Source organism: Elephas maximus, chromosome 8 (assembly GCF_024166365.1).
Source record: "Elephas maximus indicus isolate mEleMax1 chromosome 8, mEleMax1 primary haplotype, whole genome shotgun sequence".
NCBI classification, from domain to species: domain Eukaryota; kingdom Metazoa; phylum Chordata; class Mammalia; order Proboscidea; family Elephantidae; genus Elephas; species Elephas maximus.
The window spans coordinates 53,845,564-53,864,476 of record NC_064826.1 but is presented as its reverse complement, the minus strand read 5'-3'; the positions used below and the strand labels follow the sequence as shown (position 1 = coordinate 53,864,476).

General features: G+C 34.2%; 1 protein-coding gene across 1 annotated transcript in view; it reads left to right on the top strand.

Annotated features, from left to right (window-relative positions):
• Nucleotides 1-18,913, top strand: part of SEMA3A (semaphorin 3A) — a 231,667-nt gene that overhangs the window by 133,742 nt on the left and 79,012 nt on the right. The window contains exons 5-6 of the mRNA XM_049894021.1: nucleotides 7,966-8,059; nucleotides 16,271-16,390. Of these exons, the coding sequence (XP_049749978.1) occupies nucleotides 7,966-8,059; nucleotides 16,271-16,390 (214 nt within the window). The remainder of the gene's footprint in view (nucleotides 1-7,965; nucleotides 8,060-16,270; nucleotides 16,391-18,913) is intronic.

Below are 18,913 nucleotides of genomic sequence, written 5' to 3'. Positions count from 1 at the left end.
TTCTAGCAGAGAATATGTTCCACGGTTTGGTCCCAAATTCATTTTTCAGCCTTATCTCCTAATATACATGTATATTCTTCATTTGTATAAACTCAGTATTGTGTTATTCCTCATTTATGAATTATATTTATTTTCTTTGCTGTTTTTGCTCATGCTGTTTCCTCTAGATAGAATAATCTGCCTCCCTTCTTTCCCCCGCCCTCTCTCTCTGAGCTCCTCTGACCCTCTGCACTTATGTCCAACACCTACACACACACACTCACACATCCTACAAAAATATATCAAGGTATGAATCAAATAAAGCCTTTTTTCATATCCTGAAACAGAAAATTACCTCTCCCTATTTTGAACACCTGTGATTCCCCGTTTCCACTATTTTAGGGTTTGTCTCACATGATATTTCTAGTAGACCCACCTTTTCATGTAGTGGCTAAAAGCATGAATTCGGAAGCAGACAGATCTGTTATCAAATTTTTACCCAGCCACTTGCTAGCTTTATGACTTTGAGTACTTCGTGTAAAATTTCTGAGCCTTAACTTCCTCATCTGTAAAATGGGTATAATATATATGATAATAGGATTGTTGTGAAGATTAAATGAAACAATATGCATGAGGTATTAGGATATTATTACCACTTAGTATTTTAAATGAAAAACAAAACTTATTGTTGTCAAGTCCATTCCCACTGGTGGTGATCATGGGGACCCCATATGAAAATAGCTGCCATTATATACACATAAACCCTGTAATGTCATGTGTAGGTAATGTAGTTACGTATTTATTTTGTTACAATTCTTGTATGTTCCTTAAGGTTAGCAACTAGGCTTCTCACGTTCATATTCCAAACATAGTACATACAAAGTATCAGCTCACTATATATTCCTGCTTCAATTAATATTGTATACTAATATTTTAGTAAATTTATATTAATTAGTAAAATCTCTAAAATAAATAGAGGAAAATACCAACAGGAAATTATTTTTTTCCATAAGTAGAGAATTATATTTAGCAGTCCCAAACAACATCTCCAGTTTCCTGTTGCACTTGCCTGCATCCCAGAGATGCCTGGAGTAATTTCTACTGAATAAAACAATGTCAGAGGAAACAGCTCTATTGGAATGATGGAATGCACAGAGGAGGTATTACACTGGTCAAAAAGATTTGTAAGTTCTGCCCAGGAATATTCTGATGATTTTACCTCTCAGTGAATAAGGTGCTATATTATAGTGACAATATTTATTGATATGCTTAATATGAATAATGAATGAAGAATTACAATTTTGATCAAAAATTGAGGAGAGACAGGAATGTTAAGGTAAAAGCAATGTAAGGTTATACTGTTTGTCATTATGTCATCATTTTTCTTATCTTTAATGGTAAGAGAAACTTCATATTGAATGGTATAACAAATATCAATAATATATTCATCATAATGTATATACCATTAAAAGGTCAAAAAAAAAAAGTTGCCATCGTGTGGATTCCGACTCATAGCAACCCTATAGGACAGAGTAGAACTGCCCCATAGGGTTTCCAAGCAGTGGTGGTGGATTTGAACTGCTGACCTTTTGGTTTGCAGCCATAGCTCTTAACCAGTGCACCACCCGGGCTCCGTTAAGAATTTAGAGTATCATATTTCCCAGAATTCACTTTAAAATTTGGTTTAATGTTTGAATTTAGTAGTCTGAGTTGTGCCGTACTAGTGTATCCATGTCAGTGTAATATTCCTTAGTTGTTAAGGCCTAGAGACCAGGACTATGTGTTCTTTGGGTATAGTTTTCCCACAGAGCTCTTCTACTCAGTCACTAACTTATTTATTCATGCTTTTTTTGAGCTTTAACTCAGTGCAAAGCTCTTTTAGTATTTGAAAGAGAAAATTGAGCAGGAAAAAAAGAATACATGCATCATTGATTATCAAGGTTGATGGTAACAAATTCCAGAAGAAAGGTAGGAAGAGATTACTATGCAAGTTCCAGGGAGAAAGGATTATTTTCTGTCGAGAAAAATCAATGAATATTTGATAGACTGGGTAATATGACCTAAAGTTAAAATAATGGGTAAAATTATACGCACATAGATTATTGTTGTTATGGGGTGACATTGAGTCTATTCTAACTCATAGTGACCCCATGTGACAGAGTTTTCTTGGCTGTAATCTTTTAGTTACAGTTTTCTTGGCTGTAATCTTTTAGGAAGCATATCACCAGGACTTTCTCCCATGGAACTCTTGGGTGGATTCGAACTATCAACCTTTTGGTTAGCAGCTGAGTTCTGAATCATTGTAGCATCAGGTCTCCTTTTACTCACATAGATTGCTGTTGTTAGGCGCTGTTGAGTCAATTTCAACTCATAGCAACCCACATAGATCAGAGAAAAGTAATTCTAAGTGAAAAATGCATGACAAGCAAAAAAAAAAAAAAAAGGGCATGCATTTGTTCGTCTGTACTGCCATCAAATATTACTTATTGTAACCACTGGTTTAAGAACAAAACAAAGCTAGTGCTCTCAGGATAATCCCTCCTGCTAGATCTCATATAATTTTTCTACTATGATTGCAGTCTAATGTCAAGTTTTCCTTTCCCTGAGGCCCTCTGGTTAATAACTCTCTATTCCATACCACTAAGATCTTAGGACATGGGATCTAGAGTTACACTGTTTAATTGAACTTCTCTGCAACAATGGAAATGTTCTATGTCTTCATCTACCCAGTATTATAGTCAGGAGCTCCACGTAACTACTGAGCACTTGAAATGTGGTTGAGGCAAATGAGGAACTGGGTTTTTACTTATTTATTTTAGTTTATTGTGCTTTACGTGAAAGTTTACAAATCAAGTCATTCTCTCATACAAAAACTTATATACACCTTGCTATGTACTCCTACTGCTCTCCCCCTAATAAGACAGCTCATTCCTTCTCTCCACCCCGTATTCCCCGTGTCCATTCAACCAGCTCCTTTTCCCCCCTGCCTTCTCATCTCCCCTCCAGACAGGAGCTGCCCACATGGTCTCATGTGTCTACTTGAGCCAAAAAGCTCACTCTTCACCAGTATCATTTTCTGCCTTATGGTCCAGTCCAATACCTGTCTGAAGAATTGGCTTTGGGAATGGTTCCAGTCTTGGGTAACAGAAGATTCAGGGGCCGTGACCTCCAGGTTCCCTCTAGTCTCAGTCAGACCATCAAGTCTGGTCTTTTTATGAGAATTTGAGGTCTGCATCCCACTGTTCTGTTCCATCAGGGATTCTCCATTGTGAGGAGCTGGATTTTTAAATTTTAATTAAAAAAAAAAAAAACTATATGCTATTAGTGTCTACAGTATTGGACAATGTAGATCTAGAGTCACCTATTTAGGAAAAGTAACTTCCAGATGAATTTGATCAACAAGTGGATTTCCTCTGGGCAAAGTGTAGTGTGCCACAATACTTGCTGTGAGATCCTGTTATACCGTTTCTTTGCTGAAGCTGTAGTTATACCCTAGATAATCATTACCCTTGTACTATTATGTAATCTAGATATACATGAAGGAAAACTAACAAATAATGTCTTCAGGAATCTCCGAAGGCTTCTTCTAGGAAGTGACATTTGAATTTTTTCTTGAAAGAAGGGATGTTCACCCTGAGGTTGGGCCTTGATGGTGCCTGATGGGAGGAAGAAGGGATTTCAGGTGGAGATGATAAGGAGCAATTAAAAACACACACACATTCTTTACATACTATCTAAGGTTTGGTTATGGCATCATTTTATGTAATTTCTTACTAAAAAAACTTAACTCCATCCCGGCTATACATTCTTTTCTTTTCTCTTTTGTTTTTTTAAGCAAACATCCTGTGTATTTTTATCATGTAAAAAAAAAAAAACTAAACTTGCAAATTTGTTACCTAAATTTATTACCTGGACAAGATTGAGATTTAGGAGATTTATTGCCAGGATGTCACCAGTGGTGTATAATTTATAAGTCTTTGGAGTAGATATTAGCACAGTTACTATTTCCTCTAATGCCTTACCTCACCACAGCCTAATAACATTCAGGAAATCCAAAAGACAAAAGGGAAAGAGTGGCCTTGAAAGCTAAAAATAATCACTGAAAACTGATGCAACTGTGTAATAAAATATAGCACAATAACTTATATGATATGCTCATAGCATCTGCTAAAGCAATTAGACTCCATGCAACTAGATTTCTTCTCAAATGTATTACTAAAGGAAAACTTGTTCAGATCAGTAAGACATATTGGCCATGCAGCTTAATTGTGTACGTTGGTTTTTGGGTTTTCTGTCTTATTACTTACATATGTGATTTATTTAACACTCTGCCAAAACAGAAAATCATTGGGTAGCAATCAAATTTTGGAAAGCCTTCCATGTAGAGCTAGATAATGAAGTAAGTGATATATTACATATGACAAGATAGAAAGTTAAAATGCAGTTATATTTTTTACACAGTGTGAGAATGGATCAACATACATAATCACATCTAATAGGCCTTGCTCACTAGATGACAAACCAAACCCAGTGCCGTCAGGTCGATTCCGACTCGTACAGACCCTATAGGACAGAGTAGAACTGCCCCATAGAGTTTCCAAGGAGCGCCTGGTGGATTCGAACTGCAGACCCTTCGGTTAGCAGCCATAGCACTTAACCACTATGCCACCAGGGTTTTCCACTAGATAACAGAAACAACAATATTAGTATATCTTCATATAAATCACATTAAATTTACCGGTCATTGTAAAGAGGTTAGATTTTCAATCAACGGTTTTTGTACATTTAAGGATATTTAGTGATATTGCAAATTTTAGAGATTCTCAATAAAATATTTTAATGAAATGGCAGTTACAGTCACTTTGAAAGAAAATCACAGATTAAGAAAAACAATATATTTTTCAAATTAAATGCTTTTTTTTAAAGAAAGTTTTTCATCAGGACCTTTGTCTTTTTAAAGAACAATTCTCAATGCCTTGTGGGAGGTCAAAGCATTTGTGTATATATTTAACCTAATTTCCACCGATGAAAATGTAGGGAGGCATTCTCACTGTGGCATGAGAGATTTCAATCAGTATAGGAAAGGATTATTTTATCGTGGCAATTAAAAACAATGAAACAAGGAAATCAATGAATTAGGGGGGGACCCACTAAGTATGTTATATATATATATATAAAATGTATAATTATAATAAATTTTCACATCAACCTTATAAGATTTTCATATCCTCCTTTTACAAATGAGGAATCTGAGTCTCAGAAGAGTTTAGGGACTTGTCTGAGACCCAGAGCTAATAAAAGGCAGAGCCAGGGTTAGCACCCAGTTCTGTCCCGTTTCAACACCCTTGGACCTCATTACTATATGCAGTGGGTATGAATTTTACACTACAAACATTTGCATGTAAGAAATATTATTTTACTTTCCTATTCAGAAATCAAATTATATGTATTCCAGGTCCCCATCTCACTAAGGCTAGGCTAGAGAGGAAATTCAATTTGTTTTACTTCTCTGTGGAATCATATAAGAATATAGAAGAATTACATGAAAGGTACCCAAGAATCTAAGAGAGTTACATTAAAAAAAAAAAAAAAAGATTTTATGTACCAGTAAAAGAGGCAAGGAACCTAGTATTTATTTATGGGATTGAGCAAAAAGGAAGAAAGGAAAAGGAGAGCAGCTTTGAACATATTACCCCACCATGACGAAAGATAGTTTTCATCTTCTCTTGAACCATAACTGGTATGCTTTACCTCTTCTCCTATGAAGTCTAACCCTTTACCGTGTAAATCAAACATTACATGAGGTTGGAAGTACTTAACTATCTTGGCATTGTCTAATTAACTTGGACATATGATCCCAGACAAAAAGTGTCTCATACATTGAGGGATAGCTCCTCTATCCTTGTTAGTACTGTAAAACGTCTAATGACTATAAGAAATATATAATCTTTACAACAATATTTTCAACCATACCACCACTTCCCCTGCTACTTCCTCTAACCCATGAGAAATAATCACATGCACAAATTTTAATATTTTCCTTGATTTATGGCAGTCGGATGTGGATCTTTTACTGAGCATACTGACTTTTCACTATTTCTTTTGTTTTAATCAAAATGCATCGAAATATTTTAAAAAAATATTTGTGACTTGTGGGCTTTTCTTAGCACATGTCAGTAAGTCTCACATTAAAGTTTTAATATCCATGCACCTACAATAAATTTGTATTTGTAAACAGGTTTGGAATTTGCTGACATATATGTGTCCTTAAGTAATTTTTTTCTCATTTTGCTAGGAAAATTTGCAATAATGATAACAGCTTGTGTTAAATATTCATATTACTTTGTTAGAGTGGTAATAAGAGCAGTAATAATAGAATAAAAGATATTGCATTTGTAGTTTATTCTGCCGTTGTTGAAATGTTTTATTTAAATTCTTTGTTCTTTATAATAAACCTGTGGGGTTAGATACCCTTATCTACATTGACTTTTAGGGACCAGACCAGAGGCTCAGATAAATAGTGACTGAAGAGCCACCTAAGCCTGGCACCTAGCGCACTGTCTTTCCCATTATAACTTATCACAATTCTGGGAAAGCCTATAAATTAATACACAATGTGAGTTTTAGAACCATCATTGCTTATAGGGTAGCTAATTGCCAAATATAGAATCAATGCAAGTATACAATGTGTAATTCTCACTCACAGTAATAAAAATGGAAAACACTTTTGGTTTGCTTCCTTTTCACTTTTCCTCCCTAACTCAAATGCGGTGTAAGAGTCATAATTTGAAACCATGCCATTAGCTCCATCAGAAATATTAAATGTCAAATAAAGGGATCCTTATTGACCATAAAATGAACACCATTTACTGTTCTAAGATAGAAAATACTTTTATGTGAACAGTAGAGAAATTGCCAGAAAAAAAAAAAAAAAAGCTATTTTATTTCAGTCTATGGAAAAGCTAATGTGCTACTGGAAAAATCATACATATTCAGACCTAATGAATTCCCAGGGCACCTGGTTCTGAAATGAGTGCTCCAAATATCCCAAGTTTGCTCCACTGTCACATAGTGGTTGCAGAAGCTAGATACATTCTGACTGCGGAGTCTCAGGCATGAGTTAAGTCCTTATCAAGGCTTTGGTTATAGTGCTTTCCTGCACAATTTCTACCTGGGAGCATGTGTATATTTTAATTCACAGTCAAATTTTTGTTCCCATTTCTGGGTACTTGGATTCAACTAAGCCAACTTTCCTGTGATAACATGTGTCACCTTTGTGCTTGTTATTGTGATGACAGCACCTCCAGACAACCTGCCTCAATATACAGTTTGATATTTCCCACATAGAGAGCTGGCTGAGGATAGTTTGGGGTGCCTTATCACCTGCCGATGGGGGTAACTCACAAGTGCTTGAGAAGCATGCAGGCACCAAAGATATAGGAAGGACTTATAGAGGAAGTGACCTCTATGGGTATTTAGTACTTCCTTTTGGAAAATACAGAAAGATGAGATAGTGTATCTTTTATAGACATCCAGTAGAGTCAGTTGCTATTTTTCTTCTTTATATGAAGACAGAAAAGGAGTCATTTTATCTAAATTTAAAATTCTTTCCTTCAGGAACCAGTAGAATAGCTCACGGCATACCTGTGTGGTAAAATGACCACACTCAACACCTATCATAACACTTCCTGTTCTTTAAAGTTTATTTACACATTATTACTTACGAGCAACATCCTAAATGCTACTAAAAATTGCTGAGCTACTTTCACCTAAAACACAATTAAAAAAAAATTTCTGAGCTAAGTAGATATTTGACTAATAGCTATGTTTTAATCCATTAAATATATTTTGTCATCCATAAAATTCACACCATTGAAGATATCCCTTGCTATTTGACACACATACTCAAGCTCTCTTTGTTTAACTAACATGTTCAAAATACTTCCTTTTATAAATAAGTTCAAGCCTTCTTTTTCTTATCAACAGGATAACATTTTTAAACTGGAAGACTCACATTTTGAAAATGGCCGTGGGAAGAGTCCATATGACCCTAAACTGCTGACAGCCTCTCTTTTAATAGGTATGTAGTCAACCATCAATTCAGCAGTGAATTTTCTGTAGATAATAACCAGCTTGTGTGTGCTTTTTTTTATCTACTGAGATTTTCCATTATTCGTTTTAAACTATTTTAGGAGAGTTGTGATATGTTCAAATATTTTGAAAATGGAGAAGAAACACTAAATGTTGTTTTGACTATGACACTATCCAGTCTGTGATTCTTTTTATTCAGAATGGTTTAATAGTATCTTTCAAGTGGCCTGTTCAATCACTATACATCCCCACATGAACTTTTAAAATTTTTATTTTGTGAGAAAGTGGTTTTGGTTTTCATTTCATGAAAGAAGCATTTAAGAAGAGAATTTTGACAAATCAGAAAGAAAGAATGAGATTCAGTCAATCTTGTTCATTGTTGTTCCAAGATTTGTCACACTCTCAAGATTTGGACAAGTTTATCAGTAGGATCAGTCTGACTGGGGTACAATTGGCGGAGACTCATTGCTTTACCTGGAGCGAATTGACCCATCCTCATATCTTGTTGGGTGTGTCAGCCTAGAGAAAGCCCTCTGAATTCTCCCTTTTGTGACCTTGGGTCCTGCTCTCTTGCACCTCCTCATTCTTTTTCTTTATCTAAAGAAAGTATATTTTGTAATTTCACAAACCTTCTCTTCCATTTTTTTTTCTTTCCTCTTTTGCATTGCAAATAGGTGGTGAATACGTAGTCATAATGTGTGGGCTACGAAGGAAAAAAAGTGAGAGAATTTTAGTCTGTATTGAAGGATAAAGAGTATATTCTATACCCTTTCACTCATCTCCGGACTTGGATTAAATAAAAACACAAACAAAAACTGATAGATCATTAAGCATTTTTTTTTTTTTTTTAACTTTGAGCACATCAACTTAAAACACATAAGATTCTGGGTCGTGATTCTTTTACTGAATAAACCTTTCTATAAAACTCAAACCCACTGCTGTCGAGTCGATTCCAACTCCTAGTGACCTGATAGGACAGAGTAGAACTGCACCATAGAGTTTCCAAGGAGCACCTGGTGGATTCAAACTGCCGACCTCTTGCTTAGCAGCCGTAGCCCTTAACCACTATGCAACCAGGGTTTCCAAAGCTTTCTATACAATCTATATAAAAAAAAATTTTTTTTTTAATCTATATAAATGATGTAATTTTTGTTTTTCTTTCAAATATGAAAGTAATTGTTTCATAACATAATAAAAATATTTGTGACACTTTTCACATATAAAATTTCTAATTAAATGTCGAGTAATAAATCTAGATTTTAAAAAGTACATTTAGGTTTCTATCTGATGTATCCTAAGTTTATAATGTTTTCCCAGTCTTTTTCCTTTTACAAATAACTTTTTCCTACTCAAAAAATGAAGATAACTCCAGCATTATCTATGAAGATATATTCTTCCAGTATTCTCTAAAGTATTTAACACTGTTTCAGTGACCCCTGCTCTATAAAGAACAAAACAATTGCATTATGAATTATCACCTCGATTGCGTTATAAATGCGGACCGTTACAGTCCATTTAATCCATTTAGCAGCATTTTAACAAAAGTTTAAGACCTAAAGGAAGGCAGCAAATTTAGCACACTTGTAATTCTCTTATTTATGGAAGGCCTAGTGATTACATGTAGATGATTTTCTTAAGGGAACACACTGAAATTTAAAAGCCGTTTCAAACAATGGGGGGGAGTCATACCTTGTTCAAACTTGCAGCCTATACTTATTTAAATTGCACACTATGAAAAAAGATGGGTATTCCTGAAAAAGCAGTGTATAAAATTGTGCCTCAAGCAGCCTTAATTTGTGGTATCTTCCTCAGTAGGGATTTGTTTGATTATTTATTTTAATATTCAGTTGAGAAAGGATGATGACAAGTAGATATTACATAGCTCGTATGGTATGCAACCACACGAAGTCCACAAAGAATATGAAGCTGCACGTTTTATTTTATTTTATATTAGAAATTCTTTGAAAAAGCTTTTGGGTTTGTGAAAAGGAAAATGAATGAGGGAAGTGCAGTGAGTTGAGAGGATATCTGGCTAAAAATGAACAGTAGGCATGAGAAGCAGCCTTTAAATGGAAGTCCAGACATAATCTATCCAATATGGTAAAATAATTTAGTAAGCTTCAAAGGTATAAAGATTGTGCCTACTGACAGGAAATTTTATTCCAGCCAAAATACATTAATTTCTGAATCGGTTGAATAGCATCATACAAAAGAAGGAACAGACCATACTAAAATAGTAAAATCCCTTAAAATACCCACAATGCCATTTTAATTCAAGAGCTGTAACTCCCTTCATTGAGGTTATTTGCTTCCTTTATAACGATGCTATAAATTCTCCCTCTCACAGTACATTTGATTTCCCTTTTTGGGTTTTTCTTGGCATTTTCTCTTGTGCTGCTTTCAAAAGAATGCTTAATGATTGAATGGAGCTTTTTAACACATATATACTCTACAATACTTCCAAAACATTTTTACATAAAAAAGGTAGCAACTGTCTGAAATATGCAGGTTGCACATTTTATATTACAGAATGGACATTGGGAAAACCTATCTTCCCAAAATGTTTTGGATACCATCCCCTCATTTCAGCACATAACATGGAATGTTTCAAGGTGGTGCCAGGCTGCTTTCTCCTCTAATACTAAGGGAAAAAAATCAGGCTTGGCACAAACCATTTATTGGTAAACTGGCCAGAAAGCTCTTGGCAGCAGTTTCTTTTGAAACTATCGATCCCACTGTTAAGCAGTTTCAACCAGTAGTAAACTTTTAAAACTGAATGACAACTTGAATTTTTTTTAGTTTCCAGAAACTATCGAGGTTTAGTATATCCTCTTTCCAAAATGCCTTGGGTTTTTTAAGCTAATGATCATAGGAAATTATGGATCTTCACATGAATAATACCTAGCCATCGAAATAAGTTTCCGAATCCTATAACATGTCCTACATTTCTCAAATCGCCTTAGTAAAGTTATTTTTCAAGTCTCTTTTAACAAAGATTATTTTATCAAAATGGAGTTGTTCCAGTATTTATTTTTAAAATGTTTTTATTTCATCCACCTGCAAATATTTTTATGACTTTGTTTAAATTTTCTTTATGAAAGGTAGCAGTCACTCCCCTGCTTAGAATAAATGCCAGGTGTGAGCATAAGACAAGAATAAAACTCAGTATTTTCCCCACTAATTATCACCTCACATCTTCACAACGTGAAAGGAATAGTTAACTCGAGAGAAGTTTAATTTCCTCATTGAAGTTTCTTCCAGGCATTTCAGCACTAATTATTTAGAAATATTCTCATGGCTAAGAGATAAAATTGAGATCTATTTCAAAGTTCTGCAACTTTTAGCTAAGATCCTCAAGTTGGAATTCTACCTCGCCCCAGGAAAGAGAGTACCAGCATAAAAAAAAATACTAACTTGGTATTAGAGCAACAAGGTACTTCCTAAATTAAATATAATTGAGAAAATTATATGAAACTCTCTGAGCCTCAACTAACTTATGTGTAAAATAAGATGACCATATTAATTCCAGTAGTTTATTGTTAGGATTAAATAAGACAATGTAATTATACACCACTATTTTGGGTGCTTGTGTATTTCTGGAATATTTTTTTATGTGGAAGGAGAAGGAAAAAAAAGAAACAAAAAAAACCAGTGACAGTGTTTGCCACTGGGGAGGCTGGGAGAGAGATTTTGTACCCAGATTTTATATTTTCCATTTTCACCGTGCATACATATAAACTACGAAAAAGTAAATGTTAATTTTAAAAGGACAACACAAGTAACAGAGGCAGCATATTGTATTTATTGGAATAGAGGAGGTACCCAATAAAAGTAAAAATGTAAGAAAATTGCTGTTCTATTTCCATACCCTTTCACTCCAAGGGAATGGGTTTCATCCATGCTCTGTGTGTGTGTGTGCGTGTGCACGTGTGTATGCATGTGCGTGTGTGTGTGTGTGAGAGAGAGAGAGAGAGAAGGTTCTTTTGTTCCTTCTGTTTCTGATTACTGTAACTCTGTGAATGGAATTTACTTAAGGTGTTAACAACATAATGGTTTGGTCTTTAGGTTTGTTTGATTTTTGCTCACATCCATGTCACACTTTTCACCTGCGGTAGTAATGCTTCAATTTCATCAGGAAATGTTTTTCTCGCCTTCTGTTTCTCCTCACCACACCCTTCTTAGGAATTGTAATCCAATACGTTAACTGATCTAAGCCACATTTTTACTTCATTTTGAGCTTTGAACAGAAAATCCAGAGTATATATGAACTTTTGTTTAATACACATGTCTCTTGGTATCTCAACCATGGAGGAAATGCAGCACTAAACTTTCTTCATCTCAGAATGCTTTCCTTAGCAACAGAGAAGAAAGCTTACAGTTAAGAAAGAATGGTGGTGTACTCAAATATCAGCCTTTATATTTGACAGTTTCTAGATGGGTGGACACATCTGTCAGCACTAATTTATCTTAGACCAATGAATTATTTTTGCAACATTCAAACTCTCTATATGGTATTTTTCAGAGAGGAGCTTAATGACTTTGTTGGAGAGAGCGTACCCCACTACATTTTTTGATATATATAACAATTCCTCAAGTATATTTTTCTAACATCAGTTTAATAAAATTGGACAAACATTGTATTTTCTTTCACTAATACATTAATATATATGGAAAGCCCAAAAGTATGCACCTGAATCATAATGCCACTTGAATCATTGTAGAAAACATTCACCTAACATACTATTTCAGATTTTCAAGAAGAGTTCTATTAGAGTCATAAAACTGACAAAGGAACACAATGCTCAAGAACCAACATATAATTTGATAACTTCATTAATGACCTGGGAACTATAAAATAAGTTTGGCAAGTAGGTATTTTGTTAAATGTATCTTTTCTCCAAAAATAACCCAACAGAGATACAGTACATTTCTTATAGTCAGGTTCTTAAGATCATTTTAGACAGTCATAGAATGTAACAAGTTTTTAATGTATGGTGAAAGTACTCAATGATATTAAATGGAGTATGCTCTGGATTGATTATAATATTTCTGCTTAATGAGCATGCGAAAGTAGGAAATTCTTCCACCTATACTTTTGGGCCAAAACAACAAAGATGTCATAGCTTTTCTGAAACAATCATCAGTATAGAAATCTCTGCAGTAAATCTCATCTAAAACCTAGCACTAAGAAAACAGTTATTGACATGCTTCGTGAACAATATGAGAAAGTGTTCTTCGTGGCTACCTAATCATCTGGTACCCTCCAGCTCACAGAAATCACCCTGACTCTAGCCAAAAATAATATTCAGATGGGAGGTAATTTCCTATGGCTGGAGGCAACTGGAGCCTAAACTGCACCTTCCTCTAGCTTATAAGTCAATTGTTCAGTTTAATTCTATTCTTAGTAATAAATTGAGTCAGTAGCTCCTCCACGGAGCCTTTCTCTGATGACCTTTCCATCTGTTGCAAAAGAGAAAGAAAATTGGTCTTACTTCCTATGCCTTCCTTTTGTTGATTTATGCCTTTGTCACGTGGGAGTAGATAAAAAGTTATAAAACAGACAAATGGGTAAGAGAAACAAATAGGTTTCTAAATCCAAGTAACAGTTTCATTTGCTGTTTTTGTTATTACACCCCCACTCAGTGTATATGATAATAACAATCATAATTGTGGCACTGAGTCACCCTAAAACAAGCTGAATGACAAAAAAATGATAAACCACTAATTATGTCATTTTTTAATCTTCTATTTCTGAATACACCACATCGAGGACATGGTCAGTCTATCTACACTCTGATATGAAATTGTTGATTTTTTTTTTAATTTTTAGTTTCTATTTTTACTTTTTCTCCTTTTAATTACCAATATTATGATTCAAGTGGGTTCAATTAATAATTTAACAGTTTAATTTTTCAAAAGAAAGAGGACGAAAGACATTCTTTGACCAATATTCCAACATGAAAATCTTTGAAACTGGTATGCGTATTTCAAGCTGCTTTACCAACATATTTTTATCTAATACCTTCTTATTCACACGGACCAAGAAATATCTTTCACCTTAAGTTTAAAAATCCATCGCTTGCATTTATCAATTATTCATAAAAAGATAGAATATTAGCCTTAATAAAAATGTTACGGTGATTGAATATAGGTTAATATTAAGAAAATATAGACTTCAATATTTTAAGGTCCCTTTGAAATTATAGATAGCTTTTATTTATAGCATTTTTTGTGATTTTTACAACAAGGTTCCTTCTTTGCTTTCTGGCCAGGTGTAATACTTTGGAACACATTATGGTTAGTTAGAGTAAGTCAGGTATGAACTTGATAATTAAGTGAAGAGAACACAAGGTGCTTTTGAGTTCAAAGACACCACTCTGAACCATTAGAATGATGTATGATCACTCTTCATTTAGCTAGTAATTTCTACTATATATATTTTATAACCATTTTTATTATTCTTAATTCACAGCAATTCAAAAAAAATGACCAGCGTTTTACAACTCAATTGTCAAGATAGGTATCTTTCTATTCATCTTGAAAACAGTAACTGGGAGCTGTTCAGTGTTTGTCTATGTAGCTATTCTCCACTTCTCTGGATGTTCTCCAAAGCTGAGTCAGTTGGACAACTATGAAACGAATTGTTTTAGGTCGGACCACTAGGAATGTCTGCGTATACTGCAGAGTCCTTACTTGCAAGTGGGAATTGAAGATGTAAACAAAGCATATCATATAAAGAATCATATAAGTAAGATTTTCCCATATGCATTTATAATTCAAGATTCACAGAAAGTCTTCCTTTATTTAGCAAATATGAGTATCTCTCGGAAATGGCAGTGCTATATAAAATATTTAAGTTATAATTTATTTATGCCTGCTTTAGTCTCTAAATATTTTTCAGATCAATGAATCAGAAACATTAACATATCCAAAACAATCAATAAAATATTAAGTTTCACTTTGATTATGGTGGATTGTTTGGGGAAAATTTTATAAATTATGTTTTGTTTTGCAAATAATTCACTGTGTCTGTACAGACAATCATGAATTTTCTGGAACAATATAATATGAGGCACCTTCTTTTTAGAGGAAAAAAAGCATAATTTTTACAAACTGCAGTTTATTGAATGAATGTTATGGTTTAGTGTAACAGGTTTGGGTTTGAACCCTCGCCTTTACTTGCCTAGTGATTAGCTGAGCAGCCTTGGGTTTCTTGAACTGTAAAATAGGGATAGCAATATTTACATCATGGAGTTGTTGACAGAACCAAATAAGATAATTTTGAAAGTGTCAAGTCCAATATTTGGCTGCCTGACAAGCACAGAGTGGTATTCAATAAATATTAACTTTTCTTTCTCCTCCCTTTCTGTTTTGCCTGTCTCCTCCTTACCCTCTAATTACGATTCCTCCATTATTCAGCTGTGACCTAGAGTTAATTCCATTTAAGTATGAATGAGTTAAAGAACAATGGAATCTTAATTCACAACAATACAAAATAAATCATCAGTGATTATGACCTGAGTTTGTCAAAATTGCCTCCACTTTAAAGATGTTTCTGTTATAACTGAGGCCACATAGTGACCTTGTTCTCAGATTGTATATCTTATTCCAAGTTAGAATACTTCCCCCACTTGATATATTAAAAAGTTAAAAAAAAAAAACAAGAAAAAATATTTAGCAAGGAAAATATCAATACTTTTAAAATTATACCAGAATCTTATTAATTCATATCCAGTGATAAAGAAGTATATTAGAAATTTAATTTCTATTAAAATTAAAAATATAAAGAGGATTTTGTGGCAATTCTTTCGTCTACTAAATTAGGATATTAGAATCATAGTAGGTTTACCTGCATAAAAGCAAACAATTATTAAATATAGTTGCATGTCACGTTTTGTAAGTTTCTCACTAGTCATAGTGGAAAGGCATAAAATTTCATGATTTAACAATGCTCACTGAATCAGACTTTATTCAGTTTTTCTAAGACAGTATTTAATGAATAGTCAGATAGTAAATTATTGTTTAATAAAATACTCCTTTTCTAAAGATATCAGATGAAATACAATGATGCAGAGATTATTTCTATTTTCTTTTTAGCATGATTATAACATGAAACTTTGCTTTTTGTTTGCTCATTTTGTTTTTCTTGCCTTAATTGAATTAAATAATGTGTATGTGATTTCATTCTGTCACAATACAGATGGAGAATTATACTCTGGCACTGCAGCTGACTTTATGGGGCGAGACTTTGCTATCTTCCGGACTCTTGGGCACCACCACCCCATCAGGACAGAGCAGCATGATTCCAGGTGGCTCAATGGTAAGTGATGTGTGCAGTAACACAGACACATAGCATGTGTAACTGTGTTAAGTCATTGGAGAAGTTTTCCTTTCGAGTACAAATGCTGTGACTTAAGATTTAGTATGGTGTTGAGCTAATGGCAGTGACTTCATGACTGTGGGTGTGAGAAACTTGGGCAAAACGAGAAAAGAGAGATTAAAAATGTAGGATAATATTTACTTCGTGCCAAAATTGAAGTTTCTCAGTAGATAGCTATGGAAAGATGTGGGCTGGAGACACGGAAAAGAGGCAATGGAAAAAGATAAGATGGCTTACCAATCCTATCTTCCAGGGATACCGCAACAAATCTCACGGTGCAGCATTTCTTTCTTCTACATCTCCCATTGTTGACTTGAGAGCACCATATTAGTTATTAAATGTTTTTTTTTTTTTTTTAAATCGCAGCACTAATAATAACATTACATTGATAATGTTTTCAAAATTTCACAGGGCTTTTACATCAATATTTCAGTTGCTTTTCCTTTACTCTTGGCTAAAACTTCTTCTCCCACATAGAGGTGAGGAAATTAAAGCCAATATCTTACCTAACCCATTAATCTATTAATAAAAGATATAGGACAAGAACCTAGTCTCCTGAACTTCTGAGTTCACTGCTTCATCAAGAGATTTATATATATACACACCCATGTATATATGTATATGTATTTTTTTATATATATGCCTAAAATAAATAATATTTTCATTCAGATTTTGCACCAAATAATTCTTACATCACCTTTGTCTAGAATTTTAGTTTTAAAAATGTTTAGTTACGTATTCATCAAAGACTTTTATAACAATACCCATAATATTTTCATGGGTAATTATTATCCCCATTTATTGAGTAGCTATTATCCTTGTTTATCTCTGCCCTCAACCTTATAAATTAAGGCTGCCCAGTCTCCCATCCATGAACTGTTTCCTGGTTTCACATGACTCATTAGTAAGAATAGAGCTGCTGACCTCAGTAAGATGCTTGATTGTCTCGCTTTTTAAACTTCTGCTGCACTTGCCTCGCCTGTTCTTAGAGCTGGGCAACCTCAGAATTTATTTCATTACTTTGCTTCTTTGTTGGCTTGGTAGAGAAAAATCACACTTCTCTATCCGGACAATTGTATCTCTGTACCTTCAGGAGACCATGGATTTTATGTGACCATTTTTGTTTTGCTATACCTCATACCCCAAAGTGACTATTCAAAATATATAACAAACCTCGACTTAATAAATCTTCCCTCCTGCTTTTAACGTTTCCGATTGTTCTATTATTTTTCATGTATTAGAAAGAAGGACGTGTCTCCTAATGTCGAAGTTTTGGCACTTCTGCCTTTGCTGTTAATTGCATTGATGTTCTTCCAGAAATTTACCTAATTTACATTTCTTTTACTGCCTTTGTTTCCTCTTCAGCACTAATTTATTCTACTAGACCTTTAAACGTGTTCATTTATTCTATCCAAAACCCTCCTTTTAATCCTGTGCTGGCACAAAGTGCCCATATGTCTAAATCCATAACGTGGTTAGTACTTGTTTTCTCAACTTTTTTGCCACCCTTACACACTCTCGATCTGCCTTACATCCAATAGTGTATCCCTGTGAAACTACTCCTCTAAAGGGCACTAATGGCTTCCTAGAATTCTTTTATCAACCTCTGTTCTAGACAAACTCTCCTGCAAGTATTTGTTTATGCTAAAAATTCTTTGAAAATACACACTCATTGACGTCATCAAGCATCTATGGCTAGAAAGACTTTTCTTCTTTTTTTTTTTCTTTCTACGAAAAAACAAACTAATTCTTCCAGGCTCAGCTTAAATGTAAGTTCTTCTGTAAAGAATAACATATCGAAACAACTGTGTTTGGAGTTTTTATTCATGTTACGATTTTAGCATTTACCATATCTTTAAAATAAAATTTATTTATTTATTTATTTTTTTGCAAAAGCACCTTGCACCTTCTGCGTTTTTTTGCCAGCCTCGCCACCCTCCCCCTCAGGTGTTTTCATAAGCACTGTGCTAACTTTTTTACAGCGACATGTGGAAGAGGACTGGCATGGCGAAGCTTGTAAGCGTGCTTGGGGGGCAGGGGAGAGGGCACAGGCAGCAAACAAATGTAAAAGGTGTGCATTATTTGGGTGAAATGAGGTACTTTCAAATTCTGTTATGTTCAATTGTATGTATAACTGTCGCTGCATAATTATGTGTATCCCAACACACCTCCACTGACACAGTCTATATTCAAATAAAACTTTGATTATTTCACAATATTTTCTTTCACTAAAGGATAGGTTTAAATTTTAAAAGTTTTCTTTCATACTCAACAGGACAAAATTAGTAGGAAAAAACTTCTTTCAACCTTGTTATCTGGTCTGTTCTCAAACAGGAATATTCATGTGGGAGGGAAAATATTTGTTTTTATTCAGAAAGAAGGAGACTTTGATCTACTAAGAACTCTGAAAGGTATACAGCCTTTCACTGTCTCTGAGAAATAAAGTCCCAGTATAAGATGGAA